Below are 22,154 nucleotides of genomic sequence, written 5' to 3' on the forward strand. Positions count from 1 at the left end.
CACCATGCATCAACCCAGGAACACCACCTAATGGACGTATGCAAGGAAACGACTTCAGACACGACTCGTTAGTGGTATTTACTTGCGATCGAAATTATCAACTAGATGGTAGTAGAGATATCCACTGCAATGATGGCTCTTGGAGTGATTCTGTTCCTAATTGTGTTGGTAAGTAAATCTGTGTTTAACACTTGACATACATTTGAACAGTCTCCGCTCAACGTAATCGCGATGGAGCCACAACCTTTATCTTGGGAAACCTCAGTCAGGCTGAAATATCTCGATCTCATAGAGCCTTACTCTTGACATACATTTTGACAGTCTCACGTTTGAATAGATGGTTTTCCACATACTTAGCATCCACAAAGTCTGCATACCCTTTGTTCAGCACTGTGAGTAACGAGCTCTCGCCGGTAGGTTTAGAGCTTATTTCTTATGCTGACCACACGGATCGTACATTTTGGGGGCGATGCTGCATGTTACAGTAAAAAGGAACTTGTTGGTTCGCTTCTCTTTTAATTTTAAGAAATTTCTCTAACAATGTTTGATCTAGTCTAAGAAGTTCAAACCAGTTTGCTTAGTGATCTATTGAAAGGAAAGGTGATGGGGAACATACGTGGAATACAGCTTTTAAGAACCAGTATAAAGGCATTAATTGAAATGACAATCGCGGCAGATCTTTTAACCTTTATTTATTTTGCGTGTTTTTCTTTTAACTCTAGATCTCATTTGTCATTTTTCTTTTCTTTTTTTTTTTTTTCTTTTCTCGTTTTTAACACAGCGGTGTGTCCAGATCCCGGTGAACCATCCAAAGGAAAACGCCTGAGTGACAATTTTCAGGAGGGGCAAACAGTTACTTTTAAATGCAATAGAAATCACGACTTAGTGGGGAATGACACAATTCGGTGTAGAGGTGGAGCGTGGAGTGGCGTCATACCTGAATGCAAAGGTGACACGGTTATTCATATCAACCATTACTCGCAAATTAGTGTAAATTTGCACATTACGGGTTTAAACTGCTTGATCTTCGGTCTGTTTGCAATCCGTTCACTGAGAACGAGACATTCTGCCTTTCTTTAGATCTGATTTCACTCATCAAATCCTCTTTGTATCCCCTTTCGCCAAAGATGAATTTGTTAGCCGACAGTGTAAATACACTGAGTATAAAATGTAACGCTGTACGTGGTAAATAGTGTTAGCTGCAGTTTGTTAATGTTTAATTCAAAGCTTCTAAGCATTAATTTCTGCGATGCTGGATTTGTTTAGCGTTTTGCATTTCTCTCTGTGGTTGTTAACTTCGCCTCTTGAGAGTCCAAGCGTTATAAAGAACTAAAGTGGGTAATATGTTTGTATTTTCCAGCTCGATGTGCTTTCGATGGTAACCTCGACAATGGTTACACGACAAACGGCATTTTTATAATAGGTGAACTCTTGCCACATGGCAGCTATTTAGAGTACGCTTGTGCTGTATGGTACACTTTAACTGGCTCCAACATTCGTAATTGTGACGATGGGTTTTGGGATAGAAAGCTTCCTTCTTGCAAGGGTAAGTTGGCTAAACTAGTTCAGATCTGTGGTATTGATTGTAATGTTGTGGACTCTGAATTTTCCACTCTTCTTTAAATTTGATACTGTGATCTCTCATGGACACGTGAGAACATTTGTTCGTTTGGCCATTTTGATTTGATGACGTCACAGGGTTGATCCAACTCGTGCCATTTTTTTCAAAAGATACAGTGAAAGATACAGTGAAAATAGAGTCCTAAAGTGATGACATCACAAAAATAAAAGTTTTGAAATTATCGGATATGATGTCGTATTCTTATAGAGGATCCTAAAAGATGCTCTCATCCCAAAAATTAGCTCTGAATTGCAATTACCGATAGAGATATAAGGGATCAAAGTTTGATAGCATCCCATACAAACCCTTCAAAATTTGTTTCAGTTCCTTCAGTTTAGAACTTACTCAAAATTAGAGAGATTTATATGGGGAAGTACCAAATTTTCATCCTTTATATTTCGGCTGGGAATTACAATTAAGAGGTAATTTTGGGCAAAGACCCTTTTTCAAGGACGCTCTATTCGAAAATGGCGCCAAATCCCATAATTTCTCAAATTTATTTTTTTGTGACGTCACACTTTAGGACTCTATAGTAAAGGCAGGTAAAAAGTGCTATAAAAGGAGGAGGAAAATATTTGCTAAGGAGCAAATGCATGCTACTTTGTTGTATGGTCTTCGGTAAAAAGCCTTTTTAAAAACTCTATGACGTCACAGGGTTTGTAACATAAATATCTCCTACCCAGTTTTCCAAAAGGTGTTACCTTCAGTAATGGCAAATTTGGGATGTTTGAGGCCCTAAGACCTTTTTTAAATTTGCTTGCGAATTTTACCGCCGTTTTTTTAAAATTTCAACACTCAAATGTCTTTATTTCTGCTGAAAAATATTTTATTCCATAGGCACATTATATGATATTTTATAATATTTTCCTATCATATGTTCCTCCGTTAGCATCTTGTGATGATCCTGGTCATTTAGCTCGAGGGAGAAGAAATGGCAACCACTTTTCGCATGGTCAGATGGTGACATATGAATGCACTACACAGGGCTACAGTTTGGTAGGGAAGCCACAAATGACCTGTAACGATGGCAGCTGGGATTCAGAAAGGCCGGAATGTAAAGGTAGATATCACATAACATTAAATCACCACCTAAAATACCAAGCAATCAATGAATTTAAGTTTTCTCCAGTTTTCTCCCCATTCACAGGGACTTGTGATCCACTGCCAGCGCTCTCTAATGGCAAGGTAAATAGCCACAATACAGACCACGGAGCAGTAGTCTCGTTCTCCTGCAACGAAGGATTTCAACTGCAAGGCTCCCAGCAGATTATGTGCATCGATGGCAAATGGAATGCAAATTCTCTAACTTGCAAAGGTTTGAGCCATTTACTTGTGTATATTTTGTTTAGAACGCCTCCTTTTATAACAAAATGTCAAATTGTTAGATAAAAACTTTTCTTTTACACTTTTATTCAAAAGCGATCGGTTTTACTGGCAGGCAGGCAAGCAGGTAGGTAGGTAGGTAGCTCAGTAGCTCGGTAGCTTGGTAGCTCGGTAGCTTGATAGCTCGGTAACTCAGTAACTTGGTAGCTCGGTGGACAATCGATCGACGGATCGATTATCACAGAGCGGTGAGAGTTTCGGACACACTGCTTAACTGTTTCTTGTCAATATTTTCATGCAGGACTTTGTAGAGATCCGGGACTACTCGAGAACGGACGCGTCATCGGGGGCGACTTCAGTTATGGCTCCTCAGTTGAATTTTGGTGTAATTTTGGCTACGATTTAGAAGGCCCAGCCTTTTCAACTTGCAGGAAAGGAATATGGAACGGTAGATTCCCAGCGTGTAAAAGTAAGTGATGATGCAGATAGAAAAAGTACTTTCAGCTACATCTTTCTGCCCTATTGAGATGCAAGATCATACCTCATAACTTATTCAAGTAAAGCGTGTTGAGTTAGTCAACCGCGCGAGAGAAGAGTTAAGCGATCATCTGTGTTTCAAACGTAAGCCTGCCGGGCCCGGTGGAATAATACAAAATGCAAGTAACCAACATGTTCACGGAATCTTTGAAACTTTGTCCCTCCAGATTTAATATTTAGAGAGCTTAAAACATATCTTGCAATATAAATAAGACGAAAAAACTAGTACGCGGCAAAAAAACAGAGGTGTCAATCTACAAATTACACGCGGAAAACTGTGGAAATCACACAGACCTATGGACTCCAGCGGCTCTACACGGGTGAAATGTCCTCCTAAAAACAAAGCATTAAGTGCTCTTCAGAAACAAGTGTGGAGCAAAAAAGGTCGCGAGGCCGAGATTGAGAAAAATGTATATACTAATGCCAAGAAGGGTAGGAGTTCGGCCATGTACGGCCTGTCACCCTCGTTTAACACTGGCTTTCGATCCAAAATCAACCACTGCTTCGCGAAATATTCAAAGATCCGCCTATTGTACCATATACTAGAGGGGCAGATCCTTACAGATATACCAGTTCGAGCAAAACTTCAAAGCGGTTATAACACGTGGATAGGAGTTGTGTAGGCCGGTCACTACAATGTTGTCACAGACGTTCTCAAATATTTTCTTTTGCCGGTATGCTGCATATGTTGGTTACACTCGCGGCCACCTCCACGAACGTGTTGATGGACACAAACAAAAATCGTCGTCAATTTGTAAACATTACTTCAGCGAACATAATTCGAACGTACCACCTTATCTTTCAGAACAATTTCACGTGCTTGACAAATGTACCAACAAATTTGATTGCCTAATTAAGGAGATGCTTTTTATAAGAAAACTTAAACCATCCCTAAACGTGCGAACAGATTCGATTCGCGCAAAGGTATTCACTTGAAGAATTTATGATCCTTTGTTATTATGTGAATTTGTAGAGACTATAGAAATCAAATCATCGATATCGCATTATTTGTTCACTTTGCCTTGAGAATGGTGTCACGATGACGCCGAAATGTCGGCTTTTAACGTTAATAAATAAATAAATAAATAAATAAATTACAACACTGAGTACTACCTTTCCCAGCGTTTAATTTATCTACTAACATTTCGTTATAATTTGAATAAACAATCTTCATTATTCATTTTTCATAAGAACGTTGTCAGGATCCTGGAGAGCCTCAAAATGGGTGGAAGTTAGGCCAGAACCACTCCCATGGTGGTATTGTACAGTTTCGATGTAAAAACAGGACTTTTGATCTTGTGGGAGCTTCAACTATAACATGTAATGAGGGAAAGTGGAGTCATCAAAAACCCTCTTGTGAAGGTAAGTATGTCAAGGGCCTGACTTAAAATAATTGATTATTAATGTTTAGTAGAATGTACTATTTGTATGTCAACGGAAAAATGTAAGCCACCTGAACGCTATTTATTGAGAGGGCTTAGAAACACACCAGGCTTCCTGAACGAGATCTACACATTTCCCGACAGATAAAAATGTGTTTTACCCAAAGTTCAATCCGATGTAGTGAAGAGTATTTGAACGTAACATGCATCATCGCATAACATGGCTGCAGAGACGGTATAGCCATGTATTACATGATAAACTGTTCGTTTTTGTTTTGTTTTGTTTTGTTTTTTTTAATATTACTGTTATTATTAGAAGCCCTGCTAATGTGGAAATCGCTTTAGCGAAAAGTCAAGTGTTTGGGACTTCGAGCAGTCTGGGCTCGAGTTCCGGCAAGGGTCATTATATTGTGTACTTAGCCAAGATTATTGTACTTTTTTATTGTATTAAAATTAGTTCCAAGGAATTTAATTCTGGGGTAGTATCCCACTCACAGTGAAGTAGAAATACTGCTCGTCGTTTAATTTCATGCTAGTCGTTAGCCATTTCATAACCATAAACCATAAGGTTTTTAACACGTTGCTATAACGTGTCTATAACAGCTCGATGCAGTGATCCTGGCGTACCGGACAATGGGGCAAAAGATGGCGATGATTATCGAAGCAGAGCAAATGTAACCTTTAGATGCAATCCTCCTGCTCTAGAGTTGATTGGAAGTCGAGTAATATTCTGCCGGAATGGGAGTTGGTCCGATTCCAGGCCCATTTGCTCCAGTAAGTATAGACTAACCTTGCTACCATATTAAGCTATATTTCGTATATTAGTCTGGGAACGCAGAAAAGGTTCCCTTCTGAAATCATTTAAGAACAATATATATATTTCAACTGCTTCGGTCTCTTTTATTATGTTTTAACAATGTTATTTTAGTTTCATTTGAGTTTTTGCAACTCGTTTCAATATCATGTATAATTTGTTCTAAATTTCCTCATTGTTTGAAACCTGTCTCTACAACGTGAAAGATTAAATGTTATGTGTTTCAGTTTGTGCAAGGCCTCTTGGTTTGGAGAACAATAACAATCGAGCTATCAGGATCAGATCACCCCCATCCTTAACAGATCTTGCTTTTCCACCGAATGCTGCACGACTTAATGGTCCCTCCGCTTGGTGTCCATCAAAAACACAAGCTTACTTACAAATTGACCTCGATAAAAGTTACAAGCTCACAGCTATTGCTACTCAGGGAGGAACAGTCCCTAACAAATGGGTTCAAAGATACAGACTCAGCTTCAAAGCTGGACACACAATTGTAGATTACAGTGAGTCTGGATCAAGAAAGGTGAGATCCGCAGTACTCTTATATTTCCACTACTGTTATTGCGACTTCTTCTAGCCCTGTTCATGCGTCTGATGCTTCCATTAGTAGTGTACTAAATATTGTTTTTTTTCTTTTTTGTCGTCGTCGTCGTCGTAGTGGTGGTACTGCTACTCAATACAACGTAGTAGCAGTAGCTGTACTACCAATGCTGCTGCCACTGCCACTGTTGCCGCTGGTGCTACTGCTAGATTCATGAAGGATAATACGATGCATGGACGACTCAGCTAACCGCTTGCGTCAATGCATGTTTGCTTGAGCTTACTTTCCCTGGATTGATTCAGTTCAGCTTGCTTTGTTTGTTTGTTTGTTTGTATGTTTGTTTTTCAGTCGTCCCATGAACTTGAAGTACCTTAGCATACGTTGGTCTCTTCTTAAGGTTATCCCGGGGAACAAGGACTCTTCGACCCTGGTAGAATACAAGTTTAAAGAGCCGTTCATTGCCAGGACTATACGGATTCATCCCTTGTCTGCTCATGACGACCTTATCTGCTTAAGAGTTGAATTGTACGGCTGTGATCCTAACCCAGGTAATTTCCTTGTAACGTGCATAAAATACTAGATTTTATATTTTATATTTACGCTAGTTTGAGCACTCTGGTAATGGCTTAGATACTACCACATGTGTAGTATTTGGGGCGGCTTTTTAAGCTTAGCCTCCATCCCAGTCTTCAGCACTGCACTGATGAGGCCCAGAAGGCCGAAACAGTACTGTCTGCAGTTATTTACTTATGTAGTTATATTTACTGTTTGGGGTGTTATTCTTGTAAGGCTTATAATTGAAAATGTTAAGAAAATGCATATTGAGCGCGAGAGCCTTACCGGTTCCTATTTCAAGATTAGAGCTTTACAACGCGAAAAATTAACAAGCTAACCCGTAGAACACTATAAAATAAACATTACACAGTTATAACATTGTCATTATAATGTAACAATATGGCACTGACCTAGTTCTTTTTTCTTTTGTTTAGACTGTATCCTGGTTGGTTCAATGTTCTGGGGATTTTGGAGGTATAATCATGACGCCGACAGCTACTACAAAGTTTACATCACAAAGCTTAATGTCACACACGTTGACTTCGTGTTAGCAATCAATAAACAGCAAACACGCAGCTACCGGCGAACTGAAGAAGTGCTTATTTTAGACAAAATTCGAAAAAAGAAGGATATTCCGATTAATTCATCAGTAATAGCCCTTCACAGAGAGGATAAACCAGAGTGGTATCGATCCGGTACTGTCGTGAAGTTTTCGGGTACAGCTTACGCGTCAGTGAAATTTGACGACAATACTACAAAATGGCTCAGATTTGAAAATCTCCGTTTAGTGAAACGACCACGCTTTTGTTTTAGTGACATCTAACATGGTAAACAGGGTAAATTAAAGATGCAATAATATTTTCTACAAACACACAGTAGACCTGAAGTACCTCGATATTTGTTTTACAAAAAACGCAGAATATCACTTGTAGTTATTACATTGTGTTGAAAAAGCCCCAGTTTAGTTTCGAAGGAGTTTAAACTTTTAAGTATAGGCTATCGTATGAATGGCAGTGCAATTACGTACGAGTTGTATTATAGAATTCTCCCAAAATTGTAAGAATATTTGGGCTAGGGAACTTGAAAGAGTTTTCAAATATGAATACATATACCTTGGACGTAAGGAGGGGAGAGAGTGGCACCTTTTTTAATTTCGTCAAGAAGATTTTCTCTGGGCATCTGCATGTCCATTTCAGTAGTTGAGACATATTTGCTGATATAGATATAGGAGATATTTACTGACAAGTGAGATGTGGTTTAAGGGTTGATATGAGTTACGAAATAATTATAATGTTATATTCTGGACTGTTAAACCATATTCTGGGACAGAGGTAGTTGCAAAAAACCAACATAATGATGCATAAAGCGCCTTTTCCTTGCTAAGATGTCGAAAAAGTTGAAAAACTTTAAATTTTCGTGTAAAATGCGAACATTATTTTGAAAAATTCCGCCATGTTGAATGAAGTCTCCCCAGCAGGCTATTTGCATATGTATCCCATAATACTTTCGTCATAACATGTCGAAAAGGCCAGGGGGACTCCTACCACCACCCCCTCTCCCCTTGCACCACAGTGGGGTATGCGTTTGCATCAAGAGACTATGAATCTGTTTGCATGTAGTTTGCATGTAGTTTCTGAGACCTAACTAAAGCAAACTACAGCGTAGTGATAAAACGAGAGAGAAGAAACACTTAAATCTGTAACAGGAGAATGGTGTTGTGTTAATTTACGGCTGTAAGTAACTATTACGTTTACAATAAGCGATGTTCAACGATGCAACAAGAGTAACAACGACAAAATCAACAAAACTTTAGTGCGATACGGTAAAAAGTTTATCGGACTGACATGCAAATAGCTAAGCTAGTCTAGTTGTCAAAAGTTTATAAGGGCAGCTTCGCCTAAATATCAACTAGACTTGCAAATAGCGAAAAAATCGAATTTCTTCAAACTCGCCCAGAATGAAGTCCTACGGGCACTAGTTGCAAAAATATTGTTTTAAGTTCGATAAATCACAAATTATTTTTTTACGCAATTTTTTCGTTTTGATGTCCCAAATCGGCCAAAATCGATTGAAAATGAGCGGCATATTCAGAGGCTCGTAAACTCAAAAGTAAAATTCTCCATTACAAACTGATTTTACGTCGTATTTGCACTTCCTTTCTTGTATATTTAGAGCGAAATAAATCGCGATTTGATTAAAACTAAAATATTTGACGAATTTTCTAAATTAACGACCCAAGATAGCTTAACAAGAGGTCTATATTTAGCCTATTTTCAAATGCTAAAAAGGTGTCCTGGTACACGGCTTTTCCCAAAACGACCAGTTTGGTCTGAAAGAGGAAACCTCTAAAACTGAAGAAGAATTGTTTAATGTTCCGTGACCTGCCCGCTGCTACATGTATAAATTCCATGCACATGCCGATCCAAAGCTGGATCCAGCTTCTTTTGAAGGCTAATCCAAGAAGACGATTCTGCTATAAGTATAAATATTCAGGTAAGTATCGGCTAACATACTTCAAGTTCGCAAATTTCACTCGAATTCGTTAACGGTCATTGACTTGAATTCTCAGCAAACAAAGTTATTGTGTCAAAATGCGCCGTTTAGCTCCTTCTTTGACGCTGTAAGATTTCATATCTGGAAGTATTTTCTTGCAATAATGGTTTCGGAGAGATATCACTAGAAAATGTTTCAAAATAACGAAACGTTTGCTTTTCTTGCAGTAATCGGTTTCGTTACGCTTGGGTCAAAGGTCACGTTTTCAGGAAGAAGTGCTGCATTTAGTTCGCTATCTCAGCGCTCGCAGTTTTATTTATCCAAAAATTTTATTTCACTAATTTAAAGAGGACACAATGCTCTTTCAGACCAAACTGGTCGTTTTGGGAAAAGCCGTGTACCAGAACGCCTTTTTAGCATTTGAAAATAGGCTAAACGGAGACCTCTTGCTAAGCTATCTTGGGTCGTTAATTTAGAAAATTCGTCAAATATTTTAGTTTTAATCAAATCGCGATTTATTTCGCTCTAAATATACAAGAAAGGAAGTGCAAATACGACGTACAATCAGTTTGTAATGAAGAATTTTACTTTTGAGTTTACAAGCCTCTGAATATGCTGCTCATTTTCAATCGACTTTGGCCGATTTGGGGCATCAAAACGAAAAAATTACGTAAAAAAAAAATTTTTGATTTATCGAACTTAAAACAATATTTTTGCAACTAGTGCCCGTAGGGCTTCATTCTGGGCGAGTTTGAAAAAATCGATTTTTTCGCTATTTCCAAGTCTAGTTGATATTTAGGCGAAGCTGCTCATAATAACTCCAGCTGAGTTATTATCACTTAAATTATTGTTATTTCGTTTTCTTTCTTTTCAAAGTAAAAATTATCATACTCTGCTATTTTCAATAAAATGTTACCTAAGAGAGATCTAAGAGTACCCACTTTAATGAAAAGCGCCTTAATAATATGGACCGTCAGAGTTTGTGTCTCAGACTTTGTTTTCTCGCCTTTTTATTTGCTGGTGGTTGTTACACGCATGAAATTGAAATTAACTTTCCGGGTCATTCGTGTTCTCTATTGCAGGTTTATGCCAATTATGGAGAAAAACAAAACAAATAGAACTCATAAACAAAGCAAAACAGTGGCAGGATAATTTTCTACTTGAAAGAAATTTTTAATAAAAATGAGACGAGGCGATTCACTTTCACCTTCCACAGCTCGTTACTAGCTATTTACTGATGTTCACTCTAACTATACTTGCTTGATTTTTCATATCTTTCGTTACTTCCGTTTGTTTTTAATTTTCCAAGACAGAAAAGAGCGTAAAAAGCAACCAAAGCTGACTGTCACAATTGTTAAACCGTCATAAAAAATATGCCGATACAAATGAAAAATAGATAAAGAACTTGTCACTTTATCGGTGATTATTCATTCCTCCTTCCTTGCATACAGCTGGCGCGCCGGAAATTTGATGTCAATGTAAGTTAAAAGGAAAGGCATTGAAATCAGGCTACTTTTCTCACTGGAGATGATATCAAATAATTACGGAAAGGGATTTGCAATTTCAAAAACCATATCAGATTGCAAATTGTGAAAAATATGAAACATTTTGTGTCTCCAAGCGTCTCCGGCATGGCAACTCGCTCGTGGTTCGTCGAGTGTCGTCAGGTAAGATAACAGTTGTATTATTTTGAACAAAATATGCTGTTCCTCGTCAAATTAATAATGGTAAGAGGACTGAGTGGAGTCCAATTCGGTCTGTAATCATACGAGTGATTAACAAAATTGGACGACCGCGAAGCGGGAGTCGATTTGTTAATCACGAGTATGATTGCAGACTGAATTGGACGACACGATGTCCTGTTACCAATTAATCAAAACTATGACAAAATTCGAGAAACGAACAAACCATCATTGATCGCTGCACGATTAAATGTCGTTATGAATGCTGAAAAACACAGCAGTTTACTCAACAAAGTGCACCACAACAGCGGGCGCAAAATGACGCGTACTGTCCAATTACAAGCATGACGCGTACACTGTCCAATTAATGCTCAAATCGGGCTGCTGATAGCCAATCACGTTCGAGAATTTTGTTATAGTTTTGATTAAACCCGGAATTCTCAAGTTAACAATTACAAGACGCCAAAGCAACTTTAGCAATGTCTATTTTTGCTAGCTGCGAAAAAAAAAGCTACTATCGTGTTGTACGGTAGGACAGCTCAGTTTTGACTGTGACTCGTACTGCGGGCGCAGCCGCCGTATGCAAGGTTGAATGAAGAGCAACTTTTCTCACTGGCAAGTGCATGCACGTCTAACCCTTTTCTCTACTCCTTACAGTTCTCTCTGAGTTGACATAAGAACACTAGCGTGATAGCCATTTTCTGCAAAATTGAACAGTCTCCAGCTTTCTCTACTACTTCTCTTACTATTCCTGGTAGTACTCAGTGTTGTAATTTATTGATTGATTGATTGATTGATTGATTTTATTTTTTCACTTAACGTTCTGTCGCTCCTAGCCGACAAACGTAGCCGACAATGAAACAAAAGCAAGGAATAATGTTTTTCGTACGTCCGTCATGTTGCTCTGACACGTGACAATGCAAATACTGAGTGTAAAAACTTAACGAAGACGATGTTGTTTAATAGGTCCATATGGTGTAGTAAGATACTGACAAAAGAAAATATTTGAGAACGTCTGTGATAACATCGGGGTGACCGGCCTAAACAACTCCTATCCACGTGAAATAGCCGCTTTGAAAGTTTTGCTCGAACTGGTATATCTGTAAGGATCTGCCCCCTTTGTATGGTACGATAGGTGATCTTTGAATATTTCGCGAAGCAGTGGTTGATTTTGGATTGACAGCCAGTGTTAAACGAGGGTGACAGGCCGTACATGGCCTGACTCCTACTCTTCTTGACATTAGTACATTTTTCGTAATTTCGGTCTCGCCATCTTTTTTGCCCCACACTTGTTTACTCAAATGACATCACAGCTAACAAATAATCAGGGCATCCCGCAGATCAACGAAACTCAATGCCATCACCTCAATGGCAAGTACTTCTGATGTGCAATGTTACATAAGCGTCAGCGAAATGAAAGACTAAGTTCACCTATACATTTACGACGACAACGAGCATGGAAACTAAAACAACACGTGACCAAGTTGTGTAGGCCTTTTGTATGAACTGGTCACGTGGTCCATAATCCGCTATGCTGGATAGCAAAAGAAAGGTCGATTTAACACGCTCAAATTGGAAAAAAATTTTACCTTTGCAACTTGGCTTTCTATATCTCCAGCGACCATCTGAGCACTTTATCGTTCGCACACCTTCCATAATGTAATCTCTAGGACACGTGAATGTTACTGTTTTGTCATGACGAAAGTCCTCACCAATCCTGTTTCCTTGATAAGGAAGACCAGGGTCTGGGCAAGGAGCTGGTAAACAAAGACGTGTGAGGTTAATTATAAAACTTTGTCATGAGGTCAACTAGACTTTCTAAAAGTCCTCCTCTTGGTTTCGCAGTTGGAAAGGACTTTTCCCATTTGCAGCGCGCCAAATTTACCGGTGGATTTTTCCACCTGTGACGTGACTGTACGTCATGACGTCGCGCGCGATCAACGACTCAACTCGCAGAACAACATTAGTGTCTGCTGAGTTCAAATACTATAAAAATCTTTTTTATTTAGCCTTTGGCTCGGATATACTTAAGGATATGAAAGACTGAAAGATGCGAATGCAGGCATAATACTACTGGAAAAATGACCTGAAAAAATTTCAGGCTCTAAACGGGATTCGAACCCACGACCTTTGCGATACCGGTGCAATGCTCTACCAACTGAGATATCAAAGCCACATGAGTGCGATCGTGTGTGGATTTCCCCCTATATGTTCAGTGGACGTAATACTCGGCTCAAGTATATGAATTCCAAGGTAATAGATGCCCAACAGTAGCAATTAAATAATGAAAGAATGAAAGATGCGAATGAGTGAATTTTATGGAAGCAATTGAATATGGTCTATCCAAATTAATTTCAAGGCTTTGAAAAACAGGGAAAAACAGTGGAAGGCTATTTATCCGACCAATACGTGTTTGTTTACTTACGGACGCGATCTGATCGTTTGAGAGAATTAAGTTTGGACCTTTCCGAGAAGAACAGAGCCGTTCCTGCGGTTTGCGTAATTGTTGCAGTTTTAGTTGATTTAATGAATGACTAAGTTTCCTATACAAAGAAAGGGCATCGTAGCAAATTTGCAGCGGCCATTTTACCGACTTTACCTTGTTGAAAGCACTCGTCGATCGATAAAGGACTTTTGGGAATAGCACTTTTATTCACCGTTGTTGGTTGCGACTTCGATTCTCAACGTTATTTAATCAAGAGAACTTTACAGAATTGAAGTTCTCCCCGACTTATTGCGTCTTCTTTAGTTAATTCGGATTCTTGTCGGTAAAGGCTAGATCTACATAAGTTTATAGCATTTGTCAGGCAGCTCTCTGGTCGATCACTGGTTGATCTAGACTAAAACAAATAATTCCCGATCGGTTTAAACACGATTTTGTCTTTTAGGGGGCGTTACTCAATGGAACAGCCTTTGCCGTTTTTCTGCTGGCTACATACTGCACTGCACACAAATAAATTCATTTGAGTTGGGAACCAGTACTCGTAAATGTTTTGATGGAAATCATTTTCTGCTTTCGAGACGATCCTGCGCGGAGCACATGAAAAGTGAGAAATGTCAATCATGTTTTTCGCGCCAAAATTTTACGCTCTGATTAACGTTCCTGCAAGTGAAACAAGTCGACCTCTCGCGACTTAGGTCGCTCGCGCGCGCCCTCGCGACTTCGTTGCTGGAATTCGCTCGAGGGAGATAAATAAGTCAAGGATTAAGGAAAGGTCGACTTGTTGCAAGTCTAAGCGTCAACAGATAAGATTTGAAAGCGTACTCTTACCGGTAATGACAGCATTTAGGTAAAGCATTTGTTTTGTACACGATGAAAATATACCAGCAACGCTGATGTGGTCGTGCTTAAAAAAAAATAATAGTGATAAGTAATAATAATAATAATGATAATGATAATGATAATGATAATAAAAACTATCTGAAGACTATCTAAAAAGTATTTACAAAGAACGGAAGTAATAATTACAAAGATAATACGATAACATGTATATAAAAACTATAAAACAATAAAGGCTTTTAAAAGCTATTGTATCCGTATTTAAAAACTGTAAAATTTACGTGACATTTTCCTAATTGTTCTTTCAAAAGCGTCGAGTGAGTCAATATCTCTAATTTCATTGTCAGGTTTGTTTCAAAGTTTCGCTCCAACACAGGCGATGGACTTCTTTAGAGTATTGGTCCTGAGGCACGGAATACTAAAACAGAGTTATTCCGTGAGAATATAACTCGTTTCACGTTTAACGAGTAAATCATGAAGAGGAGTAGGTGTAGCATGAAAACGGTTGCGGGCTATAATCAATAACCACTGACAATACGTATGCCAAAGAGGCAACCAGTTCGCAGTGCTCAAAACGTATTCCGCTGGTGTACATTAATGCAGGCGATAAATAATATTTGCTTCTCTCACATGAGTCCGTTCAATATCGTTAAACAGGTTCGGAAACCTCAGGGGCGGGTTGTTCAAAGCCCGATTAGACTAACCCAGGATTAGTGAGAATTTTGACTTGAGTTTTGTAAATCTTCGGTGAGGTTTTCTGTTCATATTGTTCGTCCTTTAGTGTTGAATTCGAATAATCTCAAACTATAAAAAGCATACGCGAGGTAAAACATTTATACCCAAGAAAAAATTATACTTAAAATAAATTTATACGGTTAACTTTTAATCCTGGGTCAGCGTTAACCGGCTTTCGAACAACCCGGCCCAGATGATTAGGTCGACATAAGTTACAGATGGTAGAGAACCTTTTAATAGAAATCTAATCGAGCGTAATGTGGTAAAAAAATTAAATGCGTTCTGAAGATGTAGTTTCTGTATAAATGTGTTACTGAACTCTGAAACACATTTGTTCCACTTGAGTTCACTCTCGATTTCTTGGCTAAACACTTAACAGAGGCCACATGAGACAATTGCGTTGTCGAGTCTAATTCCCTATAAGGGACCAATGAATGATCCAAGTTGCATTAAAATAAATTCGGTCTTTCCAGGATGTGGGGTAAGCACATTATTTCACAGGGGGCCCATACAAGCGGCCTGTCTGTTTGTATGTTCGAAATATGAAGAAATGTATGGGAATATTTAAGAGTCTTAATATCGTAAACTGATATCGAGTACTGTCCACGTTAAAGCTCAAAATAAACGTAAATCTACCTCAGTTGTTGTGTATTGTCGTTTCTGCGGCTCAAACTGGCGAATTTGAGCGATTTGGTGGGTTTTGGGTTGACTGCTACTACAAGTTATAAGAAGGAGACAAGGGGTGCTTACCATTTACAAAAACCATCCGGTTGGAAATTTCAGGCATAAACATTAAACAATTAAATTGAACATTGCGGGAGAGGGAATCGCTATAAAGTATATCCACATCAGCTAGAGAGACATAAAAGAGCAGAAAAATAGCATCAACCCAAATCACAGCCCATATTTTCTGAAGCTTCCCACACGGAATGGCGCGAACCATTTGATTTTCCAACTGGAATTCTCCGGTTTTCCCATGTAAATGGTAAGTACCCAAGCTCCCTGTGATTATTTCGGCTTCATTTGGTGAGTTCACCAAGAATTTTAAAATTGAGTTCGCTGGTAACAATATCAGGTGTAGGCCCTATCACATATAATAATAATAATGATAATAATAATAATAATAGTAATAATAGTAATAATAGTAATAATAGTAATAATAGTAATAATAGTAATAATAGTAATAATAGTAATAATAGTAATAATAGTAATAATAGTAATAATAGTAATAATAGTAATAATAGTAATAATAGTAATAATAGTAATAATAGTAATAATAGTAATAATAGTAATAATAATAATAATAATAATAATAATAATAATGGTAGTGTTATCGGCGTACAGCTGAAGATATACCTTCATTGCAACTCACAATACCTGGAAGGTCAATACTAAAAATTTAGAATAGAGTGGGGTCGAGCACGGAGCCTTATGGAACACCAAACGAGACTTTAAGCAGGCTTAGAAAAACAGCCATGAACATTCCATCAATTGATAGCGGTTAGTCAAATAGTCTTTGACCGACGACCAGAGGTTTACTACAGTTGTTCCAAGCCCTTGCAAATTTTGAAGTAGCACAGAATGAGATATAGAGTCAAATGTTCTCTTAAGGTCCACAAATACGACACCAAGTACCATGTTATTGCCCAGTGTTCCTCAGTCGTCTGTCATCTTAATCAAGAAGAGTTTCCTTTCTAATAAGTCCATTGGTTAGGATTGCTGAGGTTATGACAAGCAATGTGCGAAACAATAGAGGAAGTTCCAGCTACCTCCATTATTTTTCCAGGCACGAAAGTAAGAAATGGCACGATAGTTATTTTCAGCTTCGGCAATGCGATATACAATAATAATAGTGACGATGACGATGACGATGACGATGACGATGACGATGACGATGATGATGATGATGATATGGAACATCTATGTAGCGCTAATTTCGTGTAGTTCATTAGCACTTCACAATTTATATGAGTGAATGAAAGCAAAACAAATTAAAACAATAAAAATTTACACCACAAATCATAAGTTAAAAGCTCTTTTAAATAAATGCGTTTTAAAAGGTTTCTTAAATGAAGATACGGAAAATTGCGAATGATCCCTAAGCTTATCTGGCAAGGCATTCCATACGGTAGGTGCAGCAACTGTGAAAGCTCTCCGTCCATAACCTTGTAGGTGGTGTTGCTCGCGTACTTAATAATTTTTAGAGTTTGATGTTAGACTGCGGTTTGGTATATACGGGTGGTGTCGCTTAAACATTTAAAAGTCATTAATATGAGTTTATATTGGATCCTGAACTTTACGGGTACCTAGTGTAGTTCTTTTAACACAGGTGTAATGTGCTCTTCCTTGTTGGTATAAGTTAGTAGCCTAGCCACTGAATTTTACACGCTTGTAAGTTTTTGTATTATTTGGTTGGAAACGTTGCACAGAAGTCAATTGCAGAAACCCAGCTTGAAGGTTTCAAGGAAATGAAGCAGGGTCTCTGCTGCTTGTAAAGACAAGTGTTTTCGTATACGGGCTATGTTTCTCAGATGAAACAAGGCAGATTTACAGGTTGCCTTGACATAGTCTTCCATTGGTAGTCATGAGTCAAATACCGCACCGATATTTCGGACGGTTCTTGATGGATTGATAACAGCCTCACAAATTGCAACTGAGTTAACGGGCGGTAGTGGACGATATTTCGCGTTTAGGATCAGTAGCTCAGTCTTACTTCTGTGCAATTTTTAATTTAAGAACATATTTATTTCTTTAATTGTGTGACTTATGATATATTTAGAACAGGACCTGTAATAAGTTTTAGTGGTATTATTATTATTGTTATTATTGTTATTATTTTTATTATTATGATCATTGTTATTGTTATTGTTATTGTTATTGTTATTTTATTTCAACTGATGTCTTAAGGCACTTACCAAGACACTGTGGAACAGGAGCAGTCCATTCCTTATTCTCCTGGCAATAAATGGTGGATTTGCCTCTCAGAGAGAAATCTTTGTTGCATGTGAACGTCACAGATCCACCGTACACGAAGCCTTTATTAACAAGTTGTGCTCCATTTGCGGGTATTCCAGGATCATCGCATTGAACAACTACGTCGATGAAAAGAAAGAATATGCCTCACAAACTTCAGAGAGAATTAGATATATAAAACCATATGGATAACACAAACCTTTGCAAGTAGGAAAACTTTCGTTCCATTTGCCATCAATGCACACAATCTGGTTGGGACCTTTAAGTTGGAATCCTTTATTGCACGAAAAGGAGGCTAATGCGCCATGTTTAAAATTGTTGCTTTTTACTTTGCCATTGAAGAGAGCCGTCAGGGGATCACAAGACGCTGAAAAATAAGGAAACATACCTCATAGTTGTGCTTAGGGGTTTAGTCTCTAACTCGCATTCTGGAGAAGAAACCACGACGGACTATTGCAATAGGTCATAGTTCCTTAAAGGTACCTGTCTTAGCCACCTGGAATGATTTTAGGCTGATAGCTAGCGCTGGGAGGAGAATTGTAGGTGGCTTTTCCCACGAACAGTTGCTCACACATGAATGCATTCCAGTTTGATAGACAATCCTGGATTGATGATGCATGTAACGACGGTTCCTGATTCGAATAAATTAAGCCAGAAGGTAGAATTAAATAGCCGCTCTTCATAAATGTATACACAAGTTAACTAATGTGAAAACCTCAACGGGGCACTGAAATGTCGGTTAAAAAACATTATTTGCGAAATGGAAGAATCATGTGAGCTAAATCGTGAACGAAAACGATGAAGGCCTTTAAATTAGGAGGACAGGTAACATTTCTAAATCTTAGGCTGCATTTCTTTAAGAAAATTCAAGATTGGATCCTTAAATCCCAAAGAACCCGGAAAGGAATTTTGCGTTTCTTTACTAAACAGATCAATCCAAGATCTCTCGGATCATGGTGCGTCGAAGGAACCGAATAATCCACTCTAAAAGTCTTTCGGATTTAAGAATCCACTCTTGGATTTTCTTAAAGAAACGCACCCTTAGTGTTAAAGTATAGGCTACGATATGATAAATACCAAATTAACGTTCACGGTAAGCAGTGAGAAATTCACCTTTACATTCTGGTACATTGGAATCCCATTTCTTTCCAACGCAGCGCAATCTTGCTTTTCCAAACAAATCATGGTTGCTGTCGCAGGAAAATGTAACTTCATCTCCGTCGAGAAATGGAACCTTATTTCCATGCAATCGTCCTCTGTTTGGAGCTCTCAGTCGTGGGCAAATACCTGTTCAGTCATGAAAAAATTTATTAACTGTTGTTACTGTTTGTGCCAGGTATAGCTGTATCTCGAAACCTAGCTAAACTTCACATTGGGAACAACTTAGTCTAACCTTTACAGACCGGTGCAGGATTGCTCCAGTTACCATCATCGCACCTGATAGTAGAGCCACCAATCCTTGCATAGCCATATGAGCAAATGAACCTCGCAGAACGCCCATGTCTGAAATCTTTTCCCATTCTTCTACCATAAGCTGGAGGGGCGAGTTCTTTACACGGCGCTACGAAGTGCGATACGAAGATTCCAGTCAGCAACTGATTGAAAACAATTAACTTTTACTTTAAAATGTCGAACTGGAGAATTACTCATCTTTACGGAATTTGACATTCTTCGATAAGAGGGCATCATAAAGCAGAACTAATGAAATTACTAACAAAGTACGTTTACATTATTCGATGTGTTCGTGATTATTCGGCTAACTTCTTGTCGATTTACTTAATTTGAATACAAATTATGCAGTTCTTAAGGAACTACTTTACAGCAGCCAATGCAAGCAGGGCTAGAGCAAGGAACAGCTTATCACTGAGAATCTAATCACTCCTAACTCGTCAGTTTATAAAACAGAAATTGGTATTATGGTACCGAGGCAACATGATCGATTGACCGAAATTGGTATGAGAATAAGCAATTGGTATTCTTGATGCATTGTCCTTATGAGCAATTTGCATCTTTATTATCCACCGGCAATCGAAAGTATAGTCTAAGAGGCGTTTTAGCAGTTTCTTTACGATATTTTGCAATGCCCAATACTAAAATCTGTCTTCGGGTGACAAGGACTTTTTAGCCATCTCAAAGCAAATCGAAAACCAATTTTCTTTTTCAGGTCCCTGAAGTGGCCACCCATTCTTTTTCGAGCTTATTACCGACTACCAATTGTTTTTTTTTTTTTTTTTGGTTTTGGTTTTGGTTTTGGTCTAATTGTGGTTACGAAACTATCACCAAGTTCCAATAGACCACAAAAACCTACCTTTGCAGCTTGGTTTTTCATTGCTCCAGCGACCGTCTGAGCACTTAATCGTTCGCACGCCCTCCATTATGTAATCTCCACGACACGTGAATGTAACTGGTTTACCATGACGAAAGTCATCACCAATCTTGTTTCCTTGATGAGGACGGCCAGGGTCTGGGCAAGGCTCTGAAAATAGAGAAGAGTATAGTTAAACCAACGATAACAACAGGAATATTACTAAGCACTAATATCGAGTTATAGAATGATCTCATGTTGAACAGGTTCTTGTTTCCTGACCCTCCTTCTAGCAACCTGGAATCTCAACATCCTGACTGAGTTTTTTCATTACAACGCCCTTAATTGAAGATTGTATATTTTAAAAACATAGATGAATTTCTAATTGCCTACCGAAAAAAACGAAAATGTTGCAATAAACCAATAACAAACAGGTTACTCGGAACTAACCAGATAAAATTTAGGAATTTTTTGTCAAATTGCATTCGATTGTTGTCTTGCAAACCTTTACAAGATGGTAGATTGTCGCTCCATTTTCCTTTTATGCAAGTAATTTTTGCTGATCCGACCAACGTGAAGTTTGTGCGACATGTTATTTCAACCTCACCACCTTCCTTCAAAGTAGCGTGTGTGATGATGCCATTCTTTATTGAATCAACGACAGGACAAGAGGCTATAATAATGTAATGACAGGAAAAAAAAAATGTCAACATATGTTAAAAAATTCCATTGCCAGTTAGTTCATTACTTAAATTAAATGGCGTATCTTATGTATTGAATTGAGTACAGAGGCCTACTCTGGGACCTTAAGTCGCCTAAAGTCGCCTAAAGTCGCCTGAAGTCGCCTTAAGTCGCCTTAAGTCGCCTAAAGTCGCCTTAAGTCGCCTAAAGTCGCCTGAAGTCGCCTTAAGTCGCCTTAAGTCGCCTAAAGTCGCCTGAAGTCGCCTAAAGTCGCCTGAAGTCGCCTGAAGTCGCCTTAAGTCGCCTTAAGTCGCCTAAAGTCGCCTTAAGTCGCCTAAAGTCGCCTGAAGTCGCCTTAAGTCGCCTTAAGTCGCCTTAAGTCGCCTTAAGTCGCCTAAAGTCGCCTGAAGTCGCCTGAAGTCGCCTTAAGTCGCCTTAAGTCGCCTAAAGTCGCCTTAAGTCGCCTAAAGTCGCCTGAAGTCGCCTTAAGTCGCCTGAAGTCGCCTTAAGTCGCCCTAAGTCGCCTAAAGTCGCCTTAAGTTGCTATCGGTTACGCGATGTTAAAAAGGTTTCAACACAGTTAAATTGCCCCTGTAGAAGGTTATTAGACTTGTAACTGTCAAGTTAGGGTAAACTCCACTCTAACCCTATGGAGGAGGAGGCACGATGGCCCAATGGTTGGTGCAATGGACCCCTATTAGGGATCATTGCAATGTGTTTGTACTCTCATTGTGCCTCTCCTCACCCAGATATATAAATGGACACTGGTTACGGAACAGGGGGGGGGGGCGGGGGGGAAGGAGGCGGGGGTAGGGTGCAGTAGAGGTAACCTCAACTGGTGTGCTTTTAATTTGTTTTTTTAAACACTCGTTCCCAGTGCATTGGAGCCATCTAAAACTCCCCTTAAAAGGCCCTAGTCAGCCACACTTTTGTTTTTGTTTACATATAAGAGTTTGGCTTTTATGTTTTATCCAGAGCATGTCAAAGCAAAGAAAATCACTGTGAAGCTACTAAAGATAAACGGACATACTTTCAGGAACACAACTTACAGTAAAGCAACAAGACTTCACCTCACCATGCAATATCAATAATTTTGATGGCATCGAAAATAGCAGAGTCTGACTAGGGTCCTTTAAGAGGCTGAGGACCCGACAATTACTGTATTATTCCTCAAAGCCGTGGCTCCCTGATACATAAAAAACCTAATATTATAATATAATCCTGCATCTGTC

The 22,154-nt window shown here is 38.7% G+C and overlaps 2 protein-coding genes across 4 annotated transcripts in view; one reads left to right on the forward strand and one right to left on the reverse strand.

Moving 5' to 3' along the window:
• Positions 1-7,863, forward strand: part of LOC145464333 (CUB and sushi domain-containing protein 3-like) — an 89,542-nt gene extending 81,679 nt beyond the window's left edge. For both annotated transcript variants that reach the window (XM_081448293.1, XM_081448216.1), the window contains exons 2-12: positions 1-168; positions 782-949; positions 1,361-1,546; positions 2,511-2,681; positions 2,769-2,936; positions 3,246-3,413; positions 4,673-4,843; positions 5,467-5,637; positions 5,905-6,200; positions 6,616-6,766; positions 7,208-7,863. In XM_081448293.1, coding sequence (XP_081304419.1) covers positions 39-168; positions 782-949; positions 1,361-1,546; positions 2,511-2,681; positions 2,769-2,936; positions 3,246-3,413; positions 4,673-4,843; positions 5,467-5,637; positions 5,905-6,200; positions 6,616-6,766; positions 7,208-7,596 — 2,169 coding nt within the window. In that variant the 5' untranslated portion in view covers positions 1-38 and the 3' untranslated portion in view covers positions 7,597-7,863. The remainder of the gene's footprint in view (positions 169-781; positions 950-1,360; positions 1,547-2,510; positions 2,682-2,768; positions 2,937-3,245; positions 3,414-4,672; positions 4,844-5,466; positions 5,638-5,904; positions 6,201-6,615; positions 6,767-7,207) is intronic.
• A 4,425-nt stretch (positions 7,864-12,288) lies between these two features.
• The window catches only part of LOC145463998 (CUB and sushi domain-containing protein 3-like), a 26,299-nt gene continuing 16,433 nt past the window's right edge, over positions 12,289-22,154 (reverse strand). The window contains exons 7-13 of one of the 2 annotated variants that reach the window (XM_081447836.1): positions 20,747-20,914; positions 20,245-20,412; positions 19,330-19,497; positions 19,050-19,223; positions 18,136-18,303; positions 17,879-18,055; positions 12,289-12,705 (exon numbers count right to left, since the gene is read on the reverse strand). In XM_081447836.1, coding sequence (XP_081303962.1) covers positions 12,380-12,705; positions 17,879-18,055; positions 18,136-18,303; positions 19,050-19,223; positions 19,330-19,497; positions 20,245-20,412; positions 20,747-20,914 — 1,349 coding nt within the window. In that variant the 3' untranslated portion in view covers positions 12,289-12,379. The remainder of the gene's footprint in view (positions 12,706-17,878; positions 18,056-18,135; positions 18,304-19,049; positions 19,224-19,329; positions 19,498-20,244; positions 20,413-20,746; positions 20,915-22,154) is intronic. The other variant, XM_081447904.1, reaches the window with a different exon arrangement.

The sequence above is a fragment of the Orbicella franksi genome, chromosome 1, assembly GCF_964199315.1.
Source record: "Orbicella franksi chromosome 1, jaOrbFran1.1, whole genome shotgun sequence".
NCBI classification, from domain to species: Eukaryota; Metazoa; Cnidaria; class Anthozoa; order Scleractinia; family Merulinidae; genus Orbicella; species Orbicella franksi.